Source organism: Phyllostomus hastatus, unplaced genomic scaffold, assembly GCF_019186645.2.
Source record: "Phyllostomus hastatus isolate PE091 unplaced genomic scaffold, TTU_PhHast_1.1 phas_contig_209, whole genome shotgun sequence".
Lineage (NCBI taxonomy): Eukaryota > Metazoa > Chordata > Mammalia > Chiroptera > Phyllostomidae > Phyllostomus > Phyllostomus hastatus.
The window spans coordinates 4,520,309-4,539,510 of NW_025333735.1; the positions used below are offsets into that span (position 1 = coordinate 4,520,309).

Here is a 19,202-nt window from a genome sequence, read left to right on the forward strand (position 1 = left end):
GCATCCTTTCTGCAGATAGGCTGATCCAAAAAGAGAAAGGGGTTGAGCCAAGCACGTCTTGTTCTTTTTTTAAACCCACAAATCAGATAGTTCACTTCTGGTAGGAGCCAGGAAGTTTATATTGGTGCAAGTTCTTCTACACAGAAACACGAGGAAGAGAGAGAAATAAACATGTCCTCCTCATATCTAGTTATTAAAACCCAAGTCAACGTCACATTAATTTTTAAAAAATGGAAAAAATGGCCATCTTTTCTTTCCCTTAGAGAGTAGGAACCTATAACTTTTTACTTTATATGTAGAAGCCACTTAATTTGATATTTATTAATAAAATATATATTATAAATATGGGCCTAATATAAATAATTTATGAGAATTTGCTAAATACTTTATGAGGAGGTGTATATATTTGGCTAATTGATCTATAAAATTAAAAAAGAAGAAAATAGAGCTAATATCAGTCAGGTTCTTGGCCATATTTGTCTTGACCACAGATTTACAGGATATTTCTTAAGAAGCTTTGAATAGTATATGGCATCTATTATTATTAGAAGGTTGTATTATTTCTGATACAACCTTATAATATTAGAAAAACAGTAATTGAATAGACTTACCAAGTGAAAAGCTATTTCTCAAAGTTGGACTCATAACTAAGCAAACAGAACTGATATATAAATCCAGGTGGTCAATTTTATATATCCAGGAAACTAGAATTCTTGGGCCCAGCTCACTTTTTCACTATAACTAGACCTACTTGGGAAGCTTTGGGATCTTCAAATACTTTGCAACCTCGGCATCTCTGTCTCATGTACTGAAATTCCATATAGGCTCATATGAAAAAGAGAATTCCTTGGCTAAAAACATTTTAAAAAAACACTGACTTAGAACTGCTGCCTTTGGTAATAGGGCCATAGTTATTTGGGCAAACCCTCCCTGTGATAACAACTAGAAAAGCTGGAAAAAATACCAAAACATTTGCTTGAAGATATAAGAGAATTTTAACCAGGCACTTGTAATGAGTATATTAACATGTATTAAATTGAAACACAAGGAAGAGAGAGAAAGTACAAGTACTTAGTACAAGTACTAAGTAGTGCTTTTGACAAACTCTTGGGACTAAGCAAAAAAGTAGGAGTTCAGGTCCTGTAAAGATTGGGGCATTTAAAATGCCCTAGATTCCTAGGAGTAGCAGTGTTCCAGATATTTTGCAAAGGAAAAGTTGACAGAATTTTAGGGAAGAACAGTCAAATCTGTAATCATACAGGACAATTTTAATCTAATGATTTTTTTCCTCTAAGTATAGAATAATAATATGATTAAACATTTAACTGTCATGTGTAAAAGTAAATCCAATAACTTCAAGAATGCAATACACCAAGCACACTAGGAACTTTTACAAAAATCAAATAGTAGAATAATAAAGTGCATTTCAGCAAATTTGAGAAAATTGAAATCATAGAGTATTTTTTGTGACCACATGTCATTAAGCTAGAAAACAATTAAAAATTTTAACTAGAAAATTCACACTTTGGAAAGAAAAAAGCACACTTTTAAATAACCTGTGAATCAAAGAGGAAATCATAATGGATGTAAGAAAATATTTTGAACTGAATTATCATAAAAATATGGCAAATAAAAACTTGTAATATATAGCCAGATCATTATTTTGGGATATTTATAGATTTAAATGAACATGTTAGGAAACAGGAAAGGGAAAATTAAAATGATCTAAGCAACCATCTTGAAAAGTGACAAAACGACATTAAAATAAATGAATACAGAAAAAGGCAATGAAACTGAGAGCAGAAATTAATAATGCCAATGCTTCTTAATTATGATGAGATATGTTCCCCTAAACCCATAGTTGAAAATATCGTAAGTCTAAAATACATTTAATCTACCTAACCTACTGAACACCATAGTTTAACCTAACCTACCTTAAATGTGCTCAGAGCGCTTATAGTAGCTTACAGTTGGGCAATTATCTTTTTTATAAAAGATTATTTTTAGAGAGAGTGGAAGGGAGGGGAAAAAGAGTGAGAGAAATATTGATGTGAGGGAGAAACATTGATCAGTTGCTTTTCGCATGCTCCTGACTAGGGACCTGGCACATAGTCCAAGAATGTACCTTGACCAGGAACTGAACCAGTGACATTTCAGTTTGAGGGGTGACACCCAATCCACTGAGCCACACCAGTCAGGGCCAGTTGGGCAATTATCTTGAGTTTCATCTCAAGAGTAATTGCCTTCCTTTTCTTTTCACCAGAAGCAGAAGAGACACATGGGCATTTTGTAGACATGATAGTTTATGAGAACACAAAGTCCAAAAAATGCTGACTACACAGTATACTGTAGAGTATTGGTTGTGTACCCCTACAATCACATGGCTGACTGGGAGCTGCGGCACACTACTGCTGCCCAGAATCACAAGAAAGTATTGTACAGCATATCTCTGGCCTAGGAAAAGATGAAAAGTCAGAATTGGAAGTATGGTTTCTACTGAATGCATATCTAATGAATGGGTAACCATGAAATCAAAGAGAAGATTAAAAAGTCCTAGAAGCAAAATGTACACACAACAACCCAAAACCTATGGACACAGCAAAAACAGTCCTGAGATGGAAGGTCATAGCACTACAGGCCTACCTCAAGAAGCAAGAAAAATCTTTTACTTTTTTTAAAGATTTTATTTATTTATTTTTAGAGAGGGAAGGGAGGGAGAGAGAGAGAGAAACATCAATGTGCGGTTGCTGGGGGTCATGGCCTGCAACCCAGGCATGTACCCTGACTGGGAATCGAACCTGTGACACTTTGGTCCGCAGCCCGTGCTCAATCCACTGAGCTACACCAGCCAGGGCAAGAAGCAAGAAAAATCTTAAATAACCTAACATCTAAAAGAACTAGAGGAACAACAACAAAGCACAGAGCAAGTAGAAGGAGGGAAATAATCAAGATCTGAGCAGAAATCAATGATACAGAGACTAAAAAAACAATAACGAACATCAATGAAACCAGGAGCTGGTCCTTTGCAAAGATAAACAAGACTGATGAACCTTTAACCAGACTCATCAAAAAAGGAGAATGAGGACCTAAATAAATAAAATCAAAGGAAAGAGGCAAAATAATACCTGGTATCACAGAAATACAAGGTATTACAAGAAATTACTACAAATAACTATATGCCAAGAAATTGGTCAACTTGGGCAAAATGGATACATTTCTAGAAATATACCATCTCTGCAAACTAAAACAGGAAGAAGCACAAAACCTGAATAGACCTATAGCAATGAAGGAAATTGAAGCAGTAATAAAAAAACTCTGACACACAAAAGCCCTGGACCAGATGGCTTTACAGGAGAATTTTACCAATCATTCAAAGGACCATCACTGATCCTTCTCAAACTATTTCAAAATATTCAAGAGGAGAGAAGACTTCCAAACTCTTTTAATGAGGCCAGTATTATCCTAATTCCAAAATGAGGTAAAGACATAACAAAGAAAGAATAGGCCAATATGCATGATGAACATAGATGCTAATATTCTCAACAAAATATTAGCAAGTCGGATCTGGCAATACATCAAAAAGATCATACACCATGCTCAAGTGAGATTTATCCTGGACATGAAGGTTGGTACAATATTCACAAATCAATAAATGTGATTCACCACATAAACAAAATGGAAGATGAAAATCATGTGATCATATCAACTGATGCAAAAAAATCATTAAATGAAATCCTGCACCCATTTATGATAAAAATGCTTAGCAGATTGTGAGTAGAGTGATCATACCTCAACATAATAAAGGCCATATGTGAAAAACCTACAGCTAACATCATTCTCAATGGGCAAAAACTAAAAGTGTCTCTTTAAGATTAATAACAAGACAAGAATGTCAACTTTCACAACTCTTATCCAACTTAGTTCTGGAAGTCCTAGCCATAGCAGTCAGACAAGAAGAAGAGATAAAAGGCATCCATATTGGAAAGGAGGAAGTAAAGCTGTCATTATTTGCAGATGACATGATATGTACGTAGAAAACCCTAAAGGTTCCACCAAAAAGTACTAGACCTAATAAATGAATTTGGCAAAGTAGAAGGATACAAAATTAATGCCCAGAAATCAGTGACATTTTTATACACCAGTAACGAACTATCAGAAAGAGAAATTAAGAAAGCAATTCCATTTACTACTGTAACAAAAAGAAAAAAAAATAAGATATCTCAGAATAAATTTAACCAAGAAGATAGAAGACCTGTACTTGGAAAACTGTAGGCCACTGAAGAAAGAAATCGAGAAAGATACAAATAAGTGGAAGCACATACCGTATTCATGGATTGGAAGAATTAACATCATTCAAATGGCCATTCTACCCAAAGCAATCTATATATCCAATGCAATTCCTATTAAAATACCAATAGCATCCTTCACATAACTAGAATAAGTATTCCAAAAGTTTATATGGAACCAAAAGAGACCCTGAATAGCTTTAGCAATTTTACAAAAGAAGAACAAAGCTGGAAGTATTACAATTCCTGATATCAAACTATACTATAAAGCCACTGTCATAAAAATAGCCTGGTATCAACACAAGAAGAGACAAATAGATTAATGGAACAGAACAAAGAGTCCAGGAATCAACCCATGCCTGATGAGCAATTGATATTTGAGAAAGGTGGCAATAGCATACAATGGAGCAAAGACGGTCTCTTCTATAAATAGTGTTGGGAAAACTGGACAGGTACATGCAAAAAAAAAAAAAAAAAAGAAGAAACTAGACCACTAACTTACACTGTACACAAAAATAAACTCAAAATACATAAAAGATTTAAATATAAGTCATGAAACCGTAATCCTAGGAGAAAACATAGGTAATAAAACTAAGATATTCAACATAGAAATATTTTTTGCAGATATATACCCTAAGGCACTGGTATCAAAGCAGAAAAGAAACAGATGGGACTGCATCAAATTAAAAAGTTTCTGTGCAGCTAAAATAACCGTCAGCAAGACAAATAGGGAACCCAAATAGGAATAGGAGAATACTTTCGCCAATGATACATGCAACAAGAGTTTAATCTCCAAAACATACAAAGAACTAAAACAACTCAATGTCAGGAAGACAAACAACCCAATTAAGAAATATGCAAAGGATCAGAATAGACACTTCTCCAAAGAGGACGTTTAAGAGGGCCCGTAGACATATGAGAAAATGCCCAACATCACTAATCATTAAAGAAATACAAATTAAAACTTTAATGAGATATCACCTTACCCTGTCAGAATGGCTCCCATAAATAAATCAACAAATAACCAGTGTTGGAGAGGATGTGGAAAAAAAGGAACCCTGGTGCACTGTTGGTGGGAGTGCAGTCTCTAAAAATAAATAAATAAAATCTTAAAAAAAAAACCCTCAGAAATCCTCATTAAGGAGGTAAAAAAGCAAGCCACAGAGTAGAAGAAGGTATTTGCAATTCACATAACCTATGAAAGATTCTTATACAGACTGTATAAGAACTCCTACCAATTTTTAAGAAAAAAGCCCCAAAACACTCCATGGAAAAATGGGGATGATACTTGAAGATGCTGTTCACAAGTGTTAAAAAAATGAGTAATAAACAACTTGAAAAAGTGTTTAAGCTAATAATCAAGGTAATGTAAAAGCACAAAAATACTTCATAGCCAGTGCTGATGAGAATATTATGTGTATATATATTTAATATATATTAGAATATTCTAATACATATATGTATTTTACCACATTAAAAAACGTTAAACAAAAGAGTAATGGAGACTCTTACACTGCTGTTGATAGTGAAAATTGGTACCTTTTAATAACAGTTTGGCATTACATACTAATATCTACCCTTTTCATAGCTATTCTGTTATGAGTAATTCTGAGCAGATATGTCCAAATATGTGTACCAAGACCATTATTATAATTATCATAGTAACATTTGCTTATAATAGCTAAAATTTTGAAATAACCCAAATATCTCTTCATGGAAAAATGGACACATCTTAGTAATACTCACACAGTGGAATATAATACACATTGAAAATGAACAAACTGCACATACACACAGCAACATGAATGAATCTCAAACATAAAGTTTAGCAAGAGAAGCCAGACCCAAAGGAATGCATATTTTGTTCCATTTATTTAAAATAAAAAAACAGGTACAACTAAATTACTGTGTTTCTGGAATGTGTACTTGGATAAAAAGGAAAGTCATTACCATAAAAGTCTGGCTAGTGGGTAACTTTATGGGGCCCGGAGGGCACTGTAATACAAGGGCTCTGGGGTGCTAGGAGTGTTCAGTTATTTAACCCGGGGAGTGTTACACAAGTAATCACTTCCTAATATTCATTAAATTGGACATTTAAGTCTTATGCACTTTTTGAATATGTGCTATACTTTATAATTAAAAAGTTTTAGAAGTCGAGATAAATACATGGTTGCATTATGGCCTTAGCCTAAGATAGCTTGATACATCTGTCTCAAAACTGGGGTAGTCTTGCTAGTGAGGCTCATGTCACAATACATAAATAATCTTTCCCCCATGTGCATGATTTCATCGGCCCCATACTCTGTGATCCATGCATAGCGTAAACTATTGGCCTCTTTTTACATATGAGAAAACTCAGGCCAGAGAGGCTACATGGCTCATCCAAGTCTGCATTGCTAGCATATGGCAGAGGTGGGACTTAAAACTAGGGATCCCTCCCTAAAAAAAAATCAAAGTTAATACTACAGGACAATGCATACCCACTAGGATGGCTATTATAAAAAAATGCAAAACAGTAAGTGTTGGTGACGATATTGAGAAGTTAGAACCCTTGTGCATTGCTGGTCCAGAATGGTGTGGCTGCTATGAAACATAATTAATGCAGTTTCTCACAAAGGTAAGTATAGAATTACCATATGTCCCAGCAATTCCACTCTTAGATGTATATTCCAAAGGAATGTAAACAAGGACTTTATTCATAGCAGCATTATTCACAATAGCCAAAAGGTTAAACAACCTAAATTTCCATTAACAGATGAATGATAAATAAAATGAAGTAGATACATATAATAGAATATTATTCAGCCTATATAAAAAGGAATGGAATTCTGATAGACGCTAAAATGTGGATGAACCTTGAAAGCATGCTAAGTGAAATAAATGATAAAGAACTAAATATAGTATGATTCTACCTATATGAGGTATGTATAATAAAAAATATTTATGAGGGACAAAGTGGAGCAGAGGTTACCAGGACCTGGAAGGAGGAGGGAATAGGGATTTAGTGTTTAATGGGTGCAGAGTTTCCATTTGTGATGATGAGAAAGTTCTGGAACTAGATAGTGGAGATGGTTACACAACCATTGTGAATACTCTGAATTGTATACTTTGTAAAAATAGTGTCATGTTATATATATTTTACCATATTAAAAATTTTTTAAACAAAAAACACAAGACAAATATTATGATGAACTTTTTATACATTATATTGGCCAAACCTGGAAGCTGAATTGATTTTAGGGGTATCACAGATCCAGGTCTTATAACAGGAAAATCTCAGAAGGGTGGTGTAGCTTAAGGGTTAAGGCTACTTCCTGACGAGTCTTGAAATGCTTCATGTTCTTGAGATCCTCCATGGTCAGCAATTAGTTGGTAATGACAGACTGACCAATTCTACGTCATGCAAGAATTAGATAAATGCCTATTTTATGTCCTTATGCTGGTTTTGTGAAGATGTGCAGATAGCCTCAGAGATGAGTTAGGGTGTGTATGTGAAGCAAATAGGGTAGTCTGAGGTATTTCTCCTTGCTATAAGTTGACTGCAAGTTATCTATTTTTGTACATCAAGAGTAAGCTAGAATAAAAATAACACTGTAAACTTTTCACATTTTTGCTGCTTTAACACAAACTCTTTAGATATAGTCTATAAATCTACTTTCTAGAGATATTCTTTCTGTTAAAAAATCAAATTTATTATTTAACTTCATTGCAAAGAACATTTCAAAAATATTCTTTGATGTTCAGCTACTGTGAGATCTCCCAAGAGATATTAATGGAGATATTAAGGGAAATAATCCACTGTGTTTCCCTGTAATGCTTTAAAATATCCCACAGCATCTGCTTTAGGGAAGCAAAGTGTTTCTTCCATTGTGATTTCATATGCTTTTTGAGTTCAAACCGAACTGCTTTTTTTTCCCTAAAAATAGTTTCGTTTTGGATTTTTTTTTGCTTCTATTAACAAGTTTAGGTTTGTGAATATATAATAATTTTCTACTTTCTAGTTTATATTTCCTATTTGTGAAAAAATGAGCATAATTGTTGCATCCATTAGTTTTAAAATTTGAATTCACATGGAGAAATGATAATACAGTATAGCTGCTAGGGGCACTGATTCTAGAGTTAGCCCGCATGGATGTTAATCCTGGGTCTGCCACTTACTAGCTATGGGACTGTGGGCAAGTCATTTGACCCCTGAAGACTTTAGTGTATCATTTATAAACTAGAGCCTACAATAATAACTACCACACAGAATTGTTGAGACCTGGATTAATAGTAAAGCAATTAGAATAGCTCTGGGCACATTGAAAACACTATTTGGGTATTAAATAGTATTGAGTAAAATAGCATAAGTTAGCTGTAACCTGGACTTTGTGTTTTTATTTCTCATCTGTGAAATGGAGAGATCTTTATTTAGCTCAGAGGGATAGGTGCATGTTATTGAAATGTCTGTAATAACTGTTCCTTGAAAGTTCTTCAAAAGAAACTTGGTAGAAGTTTCCGTTTACCATTATAATTATCAGTATAATCACAATGTATTTTCCATAGGAAAAAAAAACCCTCTCAACTAATACATATCATAGGTTTTGATTGAACACTTTACTTTTTTTGCACCTTTGTCCTAGATAGAAAGGGTAGCTTTTTCGTGGGAGAAGATACCAGATTAATCACTGCGACTCCATTGCTCTTGACATAATAATCCATATAAATTACCTGCATGGTATTAAGAAAATAATTTGTATAATCTGTGATGTAGGAAATCAATTGTTTCATTATTTATCAGCCATTGTGCAATTTTTATTTAATTTGGTTTGTTGTACATTATTTTGCTGCTCTATTAACTTAATGATTTGAGCAATTATTTATAGTTTGTGATATGAGGCAATAGATTTAGAGGATATTATTAGATAATTTATGATAAAATGATGTTTATGAACATTATAGAGAATTCTACTATTTTAATTTAATGCTGTTTACAGTTTATAATAAATTTATATTCTACAAAGTTTGTATCTTACAATTACATATGTAACTTTCCATTGACAACTGTATATTAACTTTTTGTTGACAGAGAGGTATAGTAGGTATCAATGTTATTTAATATAGAGTAACTAGCTGATAGCACCCATAGCCTTCAATTTCTTCATTTATTGATGGAGATACTTTACTGTTGCTGGAAGATTCTAACGTCAGGTGAAGAAAATAAAATAAGTGATTTGATGTTCTACCACTGTTTATTTTCTCATGACAACTGCTAATTACAAATCTTCTACTAATCTTTCAGCTCTTAGAAATTACTCATTGATGTCTTTGTCCTGACTTTATAGCACATCCTTCTCATCATACCAGGACTTACATTTTCAACTGTTATGTTTATGTGCATTTGCTTATGTGGATTTCCCAGATCACTTCCCTCTAGGTATATAGATTGGGCCAACCTAATGCTAATAAAAGTTTCTCCAGAGGAAAACAGACTACAGGTGCATGCTCTTATTTGCAATTCTTATTCCTAAATCTTTGAGAACTAAAAAAAAACAAAAAACAACCTAATAATTGGCAAATCTGACCTGAATTGATATGAAATTAATTCGTTGTCTTTATCTGGTTTACTATGAATATATATACACTCCACTACAGAAATATTAATGGTTTGTTTATGGGGTGCTATCCCAAATTCTAGTAGAGATGTTACACAGGGTGGGGCAGACATAGGTTTAGTGCACGAGGCACAGCTTCTTCTTGTATTATTATTTATTAATTATTATATTATTTTTCAGATGAACAACTGTAAACCTACATTTTTCCTACTGTGCATACACCATATTCACTATATTGTTCTAAAATTCTGGAAAATTCATGTATTCTGAAATACATTTGGCTGCAAAACTTGAATGTGACCTGTAATCTTGATTGCTTTTGATGTTCTGTAATCATAAGCACTGTGTTGTTAAGAATATAAGATTTATAATCTAGTTATGAATGTTAATCTTTAACTTTTTCTTTTAGATTACCTAGAGTTTTTTTTAATGTACTTTATTGATTGTGCTATTACAGTTGTCCCAGTTTTCCTACTTTGTCCCCCTCCACCCAATACCCCCATTCCTTCCAGCAATCCCTCCTGCCTTAGTTCATGTCCATAGGTCATGAATGTAAGATCCTTGGCTACTCCATTTCCTATGCTGTTCTTAACATCCCCCTGTATGTTTTGTACCTACCAATTTGTACTTCCTAATCTCTGCACCTTTTCCCTCATTCACTTCCCTCTTCCTCCCAGGTGATAATCCTCCATGTGATCTCCATTTCTGTGATTCTGTTTCTGTTCTGCTTGTTTGCTTAGTTTGTTTTTTAGATTCAATTATTGATAGTTGTGAATTTATTGCCATTTTGGTGTTTATAGTTTTGATCTTTTTCCTATATAATTCCCTTTAACATTTCATATAATAATGGTTTGGTGATAATGAACTCCTTTAGTTTTACCTTGTCTGGCTGGGAAGCACTTTATCCGCCCTTCCATTCTAAATGATAGCTTTGCTGGGCAGAGTAATCTAGGTTGTAGGTTCTTGATTTTCATCACTTTGAATACTTCTTGCCAGTCCCTTCTAGCCTGCAAAGTTTCTTTTGAGAAATTGGTTGACAGTCTTATGGGAGCTCCTTTGTAGGTAACTATCTGCTTTTCTCTTTTTGCTTTTAAGATTCTCTCTTTATCTTTAACCTTTTGCATTTTAATTATGATGTGTCTTGGTGTGGTCCACTTTGGATCCATCTTGTTTGGGGGTCTCTGTGCTTTCTGGACTTGTATATCTATTTACTTCACCAAAGTAGGGAAGTTTACTTTCATTATTTTTCAAATAAGTTTTCAAGTTCTTGCTCTTTCTCTTCTCTTTCTGACACCCTTATGATTCAAATGTTGACATATTTGAAGTTGTCTCAGAGGCTTCTTAGCCTATCCTCTTTTTTTATTATTATTTTTTCTTCTTGCTGTTTTCATTGAATGCTTTTTTCCTTTCTTATGGCCAAATTAAGGAGACAAAGAAATATGGCCAAATGAAAGAACAGAACATAACTCCAGAAGAAGAACTGAATGAAATGGAGATGAGCAACCTATCAGATACAGAGTTCAAAGCACTGGACTTGAGCACTGTTATCAGGATGCTCAAGGAACTCATTGGGTACTTCAATAGCATGAAAAAGACTCAGGCAGAAATGAAGGTTACATTAAGTGAAATAAAGTAAAGTCTACAGGGAACCAACAGTAGAGGGGATGAAGCTGAGAAACACCAATTCAAAAGAACCTGTGCACCCCAATGTTCATAGCAGCACAATTCACAATAGCCAAGTTCTGAAGCAACCTGTGTGCCCATCATTAAATGAATGCATCAAAAAACTATGGTACATTTACACAATGGAATAATACGGAGCAGAAAGAAAGAAGGAGCTCCTTCCTCTTGCGACAGCTTGCATGGACCTGGAGAACATTATGCTAAGTGAAATAAGCCAGGTGGTGAAAGGCAAATACCATATGGTCTCACCTATAAGTGGAACCTAGTCAATAAAACAAGCAAGCAAATATAACCAGAGACATTGAAATTAAGAACAAACTGACAGTAACCAGAGGGGAAGTGGGAGGTTATAATGGGGGGAAAAGGGAGGAAGGGTATTCAGGAACATGTATAAAGGACACATAGACAAAACCAAAGGAGGGTGAATCGAGGGTGGAAGGTGGGGATGGCTGGGATGGGGGGAGTGGTGGTAGGAAAATGGAAACAACTGTATTTGCAAAACAATAAAAAAATAAAAATAAGAAAATTAAAAAATCAATGATATGAACATAGATCTCATATAGCTTTAATACATCAGTAAATATTATAATTAATGGTTACAACATCCTTGAACCAAATAATTATTGGTGATGTGGATGCCAGATTCTCATATAGCATGTTTTTGAGAAATATTTGACTGGTTGCCCTGGCTTGTATTGTTCAATTGGTTGGAGTGTTGTCGCTTAAACTAAAAGGTCGCAGGTTTGGTTTCTGGTCAGGGCACAATTCTGGGTTGCAGGTTTGGTTTCCAGTCAGGCACTGGCGAGAGGCAACAGATTGATGTTTCTCTCACATTGATGTTTCTCTCCCTTCTTCTCTAAACATGTCTTCAAGTGAGCATTTTATAAAAAGAAATAATTGACTACCTTTACACATTAATTACAAAAATTAATGATGAATTCCAAAATAACATGAGCCATGCCCTGGGTGGTGTGGCTTGGTTGGTTGTAGCGTCTTCCTGTCGATCAAAAGGACGCAAGTTCAATTCCTGTCAGGGTACATGCCCAGGTTGTGGTTTCCTGACCAGGACATGTGTGAGAAGGCAACCAATCTGTTTTTGTCTGTCTGTCTCTCTCTCTCCCTTCCTCTTTTCCTAAAAACAATGAGAAAAGTCCTCAGGTGAGGATGAAAAGGAATTAACATGAGCTACATAAACAGGTTTCTAGTATGTGAGTACAATGGCTCTTTATAGGATGTCTTGTCATACTAACATCATATGTTGCTTCTATATTCAGTCCTTTGGGTGAGGCTTTATGACCCCCTCCCCATTTTTCCTCTTCAGTCTGGGAGAAGAAATATTTTTATGTGGATCACACTGTTTTAATAGTATAATTTCTCATGTAGGATATATATACACATTTCTAGGCACACAACATTTTAATGAGAGATGTTAATACTAATTTGCTTGTAAAAGTCTAACTTTTAACTATTATTTTTAGGTATTTACTTCCGAGCAGTACACAATTCTTCATGAAAACACCAACCTACAACTTGAAGTACAGTTCACCTGGAATGACTCGTTCCAATGTTTTGTTTACATCCCGATACGGCCATTTGTGAAGTAGAAGGGAAGATCACCAGGCGTTATGCATAAGAGCAATTCATGCAATTTAAACATGCAAAGGAAGTAACCATTAAGTGCTGTTTTATGTATATATGACATATATATGTGTGAAATATAGACACACATTTACTCAAATAACATGTATATTTATTATAATACATAAAAGAAGAATTAGCAGAAAACTTGGATATATAAAACTTAACCTTTCTGGAAATGTAATAAAACATGTTAATATTGTTTACAAATATGTGAATGTCTAGAATTTGCCAGGTTTATAAATACCTTCCTACTAGAAATGTTATTTTTGCTGCAGAGTATATGAAACAGAATTGATCTTGAAGATCCCATAACAGTGTTAAATTATTTTCTAGATGACATGTCTTTGACTTAAAAAAACATTAATAGTATAATACCTTATTCTCTTATGTATATAGTAGCCATATAAAATGAAGAAAAATTAGAAGCCTGGTGTTGCTTTGATGGTAGGATTAATTATGAAACGGGTTTATCATTACTATAGTACACTGTAAAGTGCTATGAAAATCTCAGCCTAATTCTTCAACATTTTTATTCCTCTATGTGCAAATTTAGCTATGTATGATAATGTAAATTTTCAGTAAGGATCTAGTGAGATCCTATTCTGATCTAAAATGGAAGACAATCCAGTGGGTTAAGAATAAATAAAATATAAATTAAATTCGCTTTCATTTTTACTTTTCATTGGGAGTTACATAAAGGAAGAAAAGATGACAATGACAAAATCTTCTCATGATTTTTGCATCTCATACCACTCATTTTTATTTGGAAAGTGTATTTCCAATGGGTGTACACAGTCAAATACAGTTTTTCCTGTTCTTCAGAAGTGGAAGAGTTGACCTTTCAAACTCATATCGGTGTTACATGGTAATGTGTCACACTTGTTTTATGTCTTTCAATGTTGAGACCAAATTAAACTGTAGTCTAGCCCAGTTGCACATTGTGCCGTAGAAAATAATCTACAGTATTGCAAATAGAAGATTCTGACTACTGGATATTATCAGTTAGGGTGTACCCTTAAGAATTTAAAAATATCAAAAAGTATGAGGTTTCTTCTTGTTCAAAGTTAATATGCATAACTTTCATAGGAGTTTATTTCCATTTCTTGAGCCCTGGCTGGTGTGGCTCAGTGGATTGAGGGCCAGCCTGTGAACCAAAAGGTCATTGGTTCAATTCCCAGTCAGGGCACATCCCTGGGTTGTGGGCCTGGTCCCCAGTTGGGTACATGCGAGAGGCAACTGATTGATGTATATCTCACACATCGATGCTTCTTATTCTCTCTTTCTCCCTCCCTTCCCCGCTCTGTAAAAGTAAATAAATAAAATCTTAAAAAAAAAAAAAAACAATGAGCTTTCAGCTTTCCATGAAAATATACACTGTCATTGATATGGGAATCCTTAGAAATTGCAGTATTTACTTTTTACAATTTTGTTTCAACTTCTCTGCCACATTTTATTTTCTCACAGATGCTAATTATCTGCAAAATTTATGATCATTTTACATCCCTTTATTGTCCTAAATGCTATTTCTAGTAAATCAAGCCCAAAGATGGAAAACTGAGGGAAGCAAACTATCCTGGTTTAATTCACAAGCTGGATAATTGGCAACCCAAAGTTGTTAGTTAGATATACTTTGTTTTTAAAACCATATGCTGAGTCTTTGTTAGACTAGATTAGGTTGTTCTCTAATTATGGCTAGTTACTTGATTGTTTATGACTATTTAACACCCATATTCTGGTAGGCACTTCTTCTTGCTAGATGACCCCAAAGAAGAACTTGTTATTGTCTTTGTGAAAAGAGCATAAGGATGTCAAGATAAAGGAAATTACTGCATGACTCTGAATGTTTCTGACTCCGTTTTGTGAATTCTTAAGCATATGTTATAGATTTCTTAGAATAAATAATGAAAAAAATGGGGATATTACAAAATCATTATAAGAATGATCAGCAAATAGGCCTTTTTAAGGAGTATTTCTAGTCTCTTTTCTTTTAAAATCGCACTTTCCCATGAATGAGACACAATTTCAAGTGTCTGGTATATGATATTAATGCTTTTTGTTGGTTGCTAACTTACATTACTTTAAATAAAACATGGTTATTTAATTTGCTAGAGTGGATGCTTTTGAACTTTAGTCCTACATTGTGCAAGAGTGTATTTTTATTTAAAACAAAAAAAGAAGAATGTCCAATTTGGGGGTGCACCCTCTCCCCCTAGGAATACACAGCACACACACATACACTCAAAGCATTTTAAAACCAAGAGTAAATTTAAGTATATGAACTATCCAAATAATTGATGAAAAATTTCATTTCTCTAGCTACTTAAGTCTGCCCTTTTTTTTGAACACTAGAATTTCATTGCTCACATTTGCCTATTTATACTGATCTAGTTTGATATGATAAAGATGAGAAAAGCCATGTATTAATAATTATGTATACTATGGGGTATGCATGGTCTGTGGTTGCTGTGGTGCTTTTCACCTAATGAGAACCTAAGGAGGGAAGACACAGTAATAAACTGTGGAAGTCTCTAGAGGCCACGGAAATGTTTTAGAGGTTTTGGAAACATAATCCTTAGTTTCTATTATAATTTTTTAATTAACAGGGTTAAAACATATCAGTGTAAGTGATGGTGTGGGTCTGACTCTCTTTCTCTTTCCCCTGAGAGAGAGAGTAGCTTTATCTGAAAAATCCAGAAGCTATTCAATTTACCAGGAGTTTTTAAAGGGAATTTGGTTTACTTATGATGAAAGTATATTTTTATTCTGTTAAGAAAGTATCCCTGATAATTCTGTAAATCTAAGATTAGAATGCTTCCTAGAAATGTATATGATTAGAATGATTTTCAGAATTGTACAAAAAAACAATCTTTTTACTTTAAATCATCTATGAACACAGTTTGTGATGCAGATTAGTTTTCACTTTAATAATATAACATTGTAGACTGGTTGCCATTTGTAATCTGTTGAAGGAAATATTGTGATTCTTATCATGGTTATTTTTACTAGGTTTTATTTTACTAGCAGTTATTTATCTTGCTTGCATAAAAATAAAGTTCTGACAGAATCAGATAAAGAAATGCTAACAGTAACCTCTGCTAGAACATAGTTGAATATCTCTGGTTATCTACAAGATGCAAAAACTCATACACATTTTTTGTAGTGCTAAATACACAAAAAGTTGCCACTAACTCCTTTTCCCTAAAACTAACATGAACTAAACTAAAAGAAAAAAAATCCCAGTAGTTACAGCTAAATGACAGTAGTTTCTAGACATCAAGAAAAGATTTCATCCTAATTCTCTTTTTAACTTGGGAAGTATATAATTATAGAATTTTGTTATCTAACTGGAAATTTAAGATGGTTTCATATAAATTAATACAAATGTATTTTTCTTTAAGCCATTCTATTTAAAAATTCTCTTTAAATTTAAACATACACATTTCTTGACCTTTACAAAATACCAAAAAGTTAATAGTTGCATAAATGCTATTATTTCTGTTGGGCATTGATTCATTCTTAAATGTAAATTCTTCAAAAAAATAGCAGATACCTCGAGAAGAATGACAGAAAATACGTTTTTGTTTTGCTGTCTAATTCTGATTTATATTTTGTCTTAACTTGAATATGCGTGTTAAACAATAAAAAGTATAACTACAATTAATGTGTTTCTGTGACTTGATAATTATTAAAAATTTGCTTTCCTCTTTAAACTAAGAGATTTAAACTTTCAAGAACTGAATTAGTTATCTAAATATTTTGGCAAATATTATAAATAAATTAAAAATTTAGGAATATACTAATGATCAAAATTTTATTCCTCACTTCTTCCTTCTTCTCTTCCTTCATTCCTTGCTTCCTTTCTTCCTCCTTTTAAACTTTAAGTTCTCTTGGAAGTTTTGACCTTTGCATGGGAAAAGTCAGAAAAAGAGAAACCCTGCCTTGTTTTTGCGTCAGCTACAAGAAAAGATAATGTGATTGGATCTAGTTCAGTTTGTGTGCTGAGATTTTTAGGAATCAGGTTGAAGTCTCTATGCCTAAAAAGCGTTAATTGTATGGATCCACGTGAACCCAGGTACATGGCTACAAATAACAGGCTTGAAAACAAATATTGGTGTCTTAAAACTTATTTCACACTTTGAGATTATGCCCTGTGTGTGTGTGTGTGTGTGTGTGTGTGTGTGTATTTTTTACATTGTCGTGAGTAAGTGTATGGTGTATTGAAGGAAAACCATTCAGATAACACATTCTGTATTAACTGGGCTGTATTATCTAACAATTGCTACGTATGGCTTTTATTTTTCCTACCAACGAACTTGAAAACTATTGGTATAGTCATCATTCAATAGACCAATATTTTCAAAATTGGTAAGAACTACCTTTCAGAAATAATCAGATAGTGCTGATATCTCTCATTCAAAGCCAAGCAATGGCAGTTCCTGGTCTTGAGCTGCTCAGTTCATGCAGTAACTACTGTTCTTGCTACAGCACCGAACATTAATAGATTTGCTGAAGATTCTGGGTTTGAAGATTAACTTGAAAGCAATGTTTGCTACCATGAATCATGACTCATATTACCCTCCTCTGCTTTACTACCTGTATATAAATGCAAATGTTGTTACAGAAAATATGCTTAAAATGTCCACACAATGTGCAATTAGTATGACAGTGTCATGTTTCAGCATGTGATATCTGTACGTTGAAATTATTTCAATTACTCATATGTTACTGTAATAAAAACGTTTAACATAAGAAAGCTACAATATGTCATCAAATGATTATTTCCTTTTACACACAGTGTTTTTCACATTAAAAAATTGGCTCCCAATTAAGCATTCAGTGTGATGAAGTATATTTTCACAGTAACTCTCTTCTGCTGTACAGACAGCAATAGCACTATGGGGATGGCTTTACCTGCTATTAAAGTCGGGTCGAATAAACAAAACCAGTGTCAATTTCTGAGCTAGAAGGCACACTTGCCTAAAATTTAGAAGTGATACTTATATATCCTTCTACCATCATCACTTACAACAGTATTACAAATTTGAATAGAATTATGTCAGCATCTCAGCTATGAAGTTCATTTTGGGGGGAATTTATAGTTTCAATTGTATTAAAACATACAAGAAGCATGTTCTAGTCATTGCCATGCATACCATTTTTAAGATGCTTATATATAAAGAAATTAGAATATTTTTCCTTTAAAGAAAGTACTTTGCATAAAAATCCTATTATTTGGTAGGGACATTAATGCATGTATTTTAAAAATTTTGTTACTATTTTATAAGTTAAAATTATTGTATGAAAGCTCAAAGTTGAATTTTTAATTTGTTTTTTCTTTTCAGTGACAGAAGGTGAGACCAAAGTGGGTAGTTTGGTATCTCCCTGTTTTATTAAATAATTTGTAAAATTAAAAAAAATATATATATACATATAATTTGGGGCCCTGGCTGGTGTGGCTCAGTGGATTGAGTACTGGCCTGTGGATGAAAGGGTCGCTGGTTTGATTCCCAGTCAGGGCGTATGCCTGGGTTGCAGGCCAGGTCCCCAATAAGGGGCACGTGAGAGACAACCACACATTGATGTTTCTCTCACTCTCTTTCTCTCTACCTTCCCCTCTCTAAAATAAATAAATAAAATATTTAAAAAATATATAATTTTATTCAATTAAATTACTGAAAATATAAAAAATCACCCCCCAGATAATTTCAAGTGTTACATAACTTCATACAGTGCCTTAAAACAAAATTAATATTTAACTCTTCTGTAGAAATATAATAGATCTTTAATTTGGAGAATGTTATCTCAATAATTACTCATGTATATGTAGAATAATGGTGACAACAATGCCCATCCCCATGGTCAGGTCAATTTGGAAAACATTGGGTGGAGGAATTGAAATGTGTTTCTCTATTTACTGGACCTCTCTGAGTCTTTGGTATTCTAAGATGCACAGAGTCTCCCGCGAGGGACTAGAATGGGCACAAGTCCATAATTGAAT

The 19,202-nt window shown here is 33.7% G+C and overlaps 1 protein-coding gene across 1 annotated transcript in view; it reads left to right on the plus strand.

Moving 5' to 3' along the window:
- The window catches only part of TTLL7 (tubulin tyrosine ligase like 7), a 138,846-nt gene extending 124,445 nt beyond the window's left edge, over positions 1-14,401 (plus strand). The window contains exon 21 of the mRNA XM_045835619.1: positions 13,042-14,401. Coding sequence (XP_045691575.1) covers positions 13,042-13,162 — 121 coding nt within the window. The 3' untranslated portion in view covers positions 13,163-14,401. The remainder of the gene's footprint in view (positions 1-13,041) is intronic.
- The last annotated feature ends 4,801 nt before the right edge of the window (positions 14,402-19,202 follow it).